We start from the raw sequence: 5,736 nt of genomic DNA, 5'->3' as shown, positions 1-5,736 counted from the left end.
TTATCCTCTCCCCTTTAGAACTAAAGATCACCATATTAAGTGAGTAAGAGCAGATTAAAGATAAATTATTAAGACTTTTCTCACCAGCCAACCTTTGTTGTGGATATGTTTTGAGTGTATATTTATACAAAACAATAGGTTTCATTTATAACACTCTTACTGAACCTAAAACTCACTGATTTGGCTACAAGCTCCAGGGATTCCTCTGTCTCCACTTTCCCAGCTCTGGGAGGACAAGTACGTACCACCATGCCTGGCTTTTTACATGCATGCTAGGGATCTGAATGCAGGTCCTCAACCTTTTGAGCAAGAATGAAACTGCAGCATTTCTGCAGCCCCTGTGATGCTAATTTCTTCTCATCTTACAAACCACTCTCTTATAACCTGCCAGAGCAAGAGTTACCTATGTATCTTCAATACCCAGTGAAGTGTCTGACACATGCTAGAAAAAATGTTTCCTGAGTTCTAGGAAGCTAATAATTGGTACGTGCTTGCTGTCAGTCACAGTGAGGGGGCAAGGGGGTTGAGGAATGTCATGGAGCTAGGTGGGCCACAGGCTCCTGTGCCTCGGAACTTGATTACTTAGCCAGCAGTGAGTGCGTGATGGCCGTTCCCAAATAGCTGCTGTTACCTTCCTCTTCTCTGCCCTTTTGACTGTAGAAGAAGGATGGAGGTGTTGGTGCAGGACCACCATCCATTGGGGTCAGAGGGCAGAATGACTAGAAATGGATCAGAAAAGTCAGCTTCTCTCTCTCTCTCTTTTGGTTTTGTTTATGTTTTGTCTTGTTTTATTTATTCGAGAAGGGTTTCTCTGTATAATCCTGGCTGTCCTGGAACTCACTCTGTAGACCAGGCTGGCCTCGAACTCAGAAATCTGCCTGTCTCTGCCTCCCAAGTGCTGAGATTAAAGGCGTGCGCCACCACTGCCCGGCTAGTCAGCTTCTTTTATAACAAGCTTCTCTCTCCTCCTCCTTCCTCCAGGCATGTCGTGAGCTTCTTCCTCATCATCACCCAGCTGGGTTTCTGCTGTGTGTACATTGTGTTTCTGGCGGACAATTTAAAGCAGGTACGCAAGTCAAGGTAGGGAGAGGACACAGAAGGAAGCTTTTCTACCAGTTGTTGCCTAGCACCTTACTTCATCTGCATCCTCAGAAATTCATCATGGGAAGGGAAAGCCATGCTATTAGGCAGCTTGGCCTCCCCTACCCTCCGTGTATCTACAGATTTCTGAGTGTGTGTGTGTGCGTGTGTGTGTGTGTGTGTGTGTGTGTACACACTCTTGTGCCATCTTATTATCCCAGGTGTTTTATTATAACAATGGAGGGCTGACTATTGTAATTGATTTGGTTTGAAGCAGTCTATCACTGAGAGTGATCATAGCATGATCTGTATTCTATTGCTGAATGTTTTCCAAATATTTTCACTTCTTCTTCCTCTTCCTCTTCCTGTTCTTCCTGTTTTTCTTCTTCCCCCTATTCTTCCTTTCTTCCTCCTCCTCCTCTTCTTCCTCTTCTTCTTGAGATAGGGTCTCTTGTATCTCTGGCTGGCCTCAGACTTATTTATATAGTCAAAGATGACTACTAGAGAGCTTTCTGGGCATGCATGAAATTCTGGACTTGATTTCTATCATTGCATAAAACAGGCATGGTTGGCAAATATCTGAAATGCCAACATGTGGTGAGTTGAGGCAGAGGGGTCAGGAATTCAAAGTCATAAGTTCAAGGTCATCCTCAGCCACATAGCAAGTTTGAGGCCAACCTGGGCTACATGATTCCTTGCCTCAAAAAAATTAAAAACATGCCCAAGCCCAGGGTTCCACCCTGGCAACACACACATAAGTAGAGAAAAACCCCAAAGATGAAACTTGTGTTTATATATCCATGATGTGCGTTAAGTCAAAATAAGGTTTTAAAGTCAGACTGAATATTGTGATTGCCGTCTTACAAAATAAAGTGAATCCTCATCGTGTGATTTGAGACATTGTATAGAAAGTGCATGGATGAATATATTGAGACGGCTCCATGCTTTGCCACCAGTACCAACGTCAGCAGTGGCTTTATACTTTCTTCTTACAAGATTCTAGATTCTAATTGTTCTGCCGTGAATTCTACTGCCTGAACAACTGCTTCACTGACATTAGGGTTTCACTGATTTTCAACTTACAGTGGACCCTTCATTCTCTCCTGAACTTACAGGGAAGGGACATGTATACTGTATGTGTTGAGAAGTTGTTTTAGTCTCATTTTTCTTCCTGTGGGGGAAAAAAAATACCTTGACAAAAAGAAGCTTAAGAAAGAATGAGTGTATTCTAGCTTACAACTCCAGTAACAGTCCATTGTTATGGGGAAGTCAAGGTAGCAAGAACTCTAAGCAGTGATTCATATCACATTCAAAGTGAAGAGCAGAGAGAACGAATGCTGCGCGATCACTACTTAGTTCACTTCCTCCAGGATTACATATAGTCCAGAACCCAGTTCTAGGGAATGGTGCTGCCTACAGTGGGCTGGCTCTTCCCACATCACTTAACAATCAAGACAATCCCCCACAGACATGACCCAGGCCAATCTGATCTAGACAATTCTTCATTAAAACTCTTCCCAGGTGATTCTAGGTTGTATCAAATTGACAATTAAAACTTACCACCGTTGGAGTCTTGTTTACAACATCTTTGGGGGCATTAACAGTTTTCACTAAGTAGGGGTCAAGGATGTTCAGTGTTCTGTAAGTGTTCTAATACACACACACACACACACACACACACACACACACACAGAGAGAGAGAGAGAGAGAGAGAGAGAGAGAGAGAGAGCCCTGAGATTCTAAATGCTAGTACTAATCCATCCAAGAAAGAATAACTGTTGGTTGAGAGCACTCGTTCTCCTTCAGAAAACCTAGGTTCTATTCCTACCACCCACATGTCTGTTAATTCCAGTCCCTGGGGACTGACTTCTGACAGCACCAGACATATACATGGTACACAAGCATACAGTAGGCAAGATATTCAGACACACAAAATGATAAAGTAAATAATCTAATATTTTTGTTTTTAAAAAGAGATAACAACTCTCTAGGCCAGTTACATTGCAATAACTGATGGAACTCAGGGGTTATGAGTGAAAGAAAGGGACTCTGGGTGATTTTTAGGCAGAAAATAAGTGTACAGGAAAGACTGAAGCTGACTTATAAAATGGAAGAGAAAGCTAAAAGGTGGATTTCAAAAAAGGCCAGAGCAGTGTGTGTGTGTGTGTGTCTGTCTGTCTGTCTGTCTGTGTCTATGTGTCTGTGTGTAAACAACAGAGTGAGTGAGTCACCCCTTGGGACCCTACTGTCAGGGTCACTTTCACCATTTTTAGTTGACCTTTGTGTCACTTGGCTTGAATTGCCATCTGTCTTTCTGATCGCAGAGCCTGACTCACAGGCCAGCCCTCCAGCTCTGTAATCTTCAGTTTCCCCATGGCTGCATTTGGTAGCAAAAAAAGAATTCACTACGAATAATCAATCCAGAAGAATGGATGCCGGGGAGCCAAGGCAGCAGACCCTACTATAAATGCAGTTATACGTCATTATATTCACTGTAATGGTAGCCTCCTTTGAGGAAGTCTGGTGAAGAGGATTTAGAATAAGACATTTCATGGGCTGGAGAGGTGGCATTTGCAGCCAAGCCTGATGACCTGAGTTCGAGTCCCAGGGCCCACATAGTGGAAGGAGAGAACCAAGACCTCTAAGTTGTCCTCCTACTTCTACACATACACACTCAAACACATATATGTTTGTGTGTGTGCATATATAATTTAAATGTCTTTAAAAATTAAAACCAAAAAGTTCTCAAGTAACTCATACTTGCTCATGCTCCCCCGACTCTTTGTAAGAGAGTCTGGTTCTGGGGAAAGCACTGAGTCCACCACGTGTCCAGATTGTTTTCCTCCTTGTCTTTTCCCATCCCTTCCTCAGGTAGTAGAAGCTGTTAACAGCACAACCATCAGCTGTCACAAGAATGAGACAGTAGTTCTCACGTCCACCATGGACTCTCGACTCTACATGCTCGCCTTCCTGCCTGTTCTGGGGCTTCTGGTGTTCATCAGGAACCTCCGTGTCCTCACCATCTTCTCCCTGTTGGCCAACATCAGTATGCTGGTCAGCCTGGTCATCATTGCTCAGTACATCATCCAGGTTGGTGTACACTACCCACTGACTTCCCCGGAGACAGGACCTTTCCCTCAATTAATAGATATCAGGGGCCAAGTCCTAAGATGGGTGGGTATGTTCCTTACCCTTCAGCCTAGGACCCATCTCACTGTAACATTCCCTCTTTGTACTGTCTCCTCTTTTGAGCTATCTCCTTCCTGCTATGCTATGCCTCCAAATGACAGCTTTTAATACCAAATTCAGCTCTTAACAAAAGTTGTGTTTGTGGAGTTGGGAGGCAACTCCATTAGTAAACCATTTGTCAATACCTGTGCTGTGGCACATGCTTGCAATTCTAGCACTGGGGTGGCGGAGTTAGAGTGAGCACAGCAGAAACAGGAGGATCCCTGCCAGTCTAGCCAAATTGATGGGATCCGGCTTAGTGAGAGACCCTAACTCAAAAAATAAAGCAGAGAGGGACCAATAAAAACACTTGAATTGACTTCTAGCCTCCACATGCACCCAAATATATACACTTACACCTGTACACACATATACATGCACATGTGCACACACACACAAGGACTTCTAACACTCATGCCCACTATCCATTCATATATGTTCTTTTGGGTGCTGCTAGGTGGCACAAGCCTGTGCCGCCACTGTGTATATGTGATATATATATAATGTTCTTTTAGAGACTTCTGGTAAACCTGCTCCCTTCATGAGAAACTGATCCTCGGTGCTTTGACAATGCCTGCATGTCCCTGCCCTCTGGTTCTTTGGTACTGTGCACTATTAAAGTCAATTATTTATCAGTTTTACCTCATTCTAAAGGCTTGCTGAACTTTTTGACATTCCATTTTCTCAAATCCAGCTCTCCTCTCAGAGTCCCTCCTGCTCAGAGGAGCTCAAGCATGTCCACAGAGTGACAATCTTGTATTTTTCTCCCCTGTAGGGAATTCCAGATCCCAGCCAGTTGCCACTAGTAGCAAGCTGGAAGACCTACCCGCTCTTCTTTGGGACAGCCATTTTTTCATTCGAAAGCATTGGCGTGGTAAGGTTTGAATGAAGGTGGCCTTTCCCGGGGCTTGTGAACTGGCCTCTGGGAAAGAGCTGTGAGCTCAGACTTTCTGTGTGCTCTTGGGCATTGGATCAAGCCTGTGAACATTATACATGGGATAAAAGCAACCTCTGCTCTCATTTGGATGACTTGTCACCAGTAAACAAAAAGTAGGTTACAACAGAGAGGCAATCAAGAGGTTATTTTGTCTCAGTATGTCTATTTAATGTTTATCTTCCTAGCAATATGAGGTTCCTAACCTTTGTGAAATCAAGACTGATGGTTGTACATAAATCAAGTGAAAAGACTTCATAAAAGATATAGGTGAGGGTTTGGTTGGTTGGTTTTGGTTTTATTGTAGTGGTGGTTGGTTTGTTTGGGGGTAGGAGTTGTTTTTTGGAAACAGAGTTTCTCTGTGTAATCCTGGCTATCCTGAAACTCACCATGTACACCAGGCTAGCCTCGAACCCAGAGATCCTCTCTGCCTCTGCCTCTGCCTCTGCCTCTGCCTCTCTGCCTCTCTCTGCCTCTCTCTGCCTCTCTCTCTC

General features: G+C 43.9%; 1 protein-coding gene across 1 annotated transcript in view; it reads left to right on the top strand.

The window, feature by feature from the left end:
* Slc36a2 (solute carrier family 36 member 2) overlaps positions 1-5,736 on the top strand; it is a 26,716-nt gene that overhangs the window by 10,879 nt on the left and 10,101 nt on the right. The window contains exons 5-7 of the mRNA XM_031351186.1: positions 982-1,066; positions 3,952-4,170; positions 5,084-5,182. Of these exons, the coding sequence (XP_031207046.1) occupies positions 982-1,066; positions 3,952-4,170; positions 5,084-5,182 (403 nt within the window). The remainder of the gene's footprint in view (positions 1-981; positions 1,067-3,951; positions 4,171-5,083; positions 5,183-5,736) is intronic.

Source organism: Mastomys coucha, unplaced genomic scaffold (assembly GCF_008632895.1).
Source record: "Mastomys coucha isolate ucsf_1 unplaced genomic scaffold, UCSF_Mcou_1 pScaffold5, whole genome shotgun sequence".
Taxonomy (NCBI): domain Eukaryota; kingdom Metazoa; phylum Chordata; class Mammalia; order Rodentia; family Muridae; genus Mastomys; species Mastomys coucha.
This window is presented reverse-complemented; position numbering and strand designations above follow the sequence as displayed.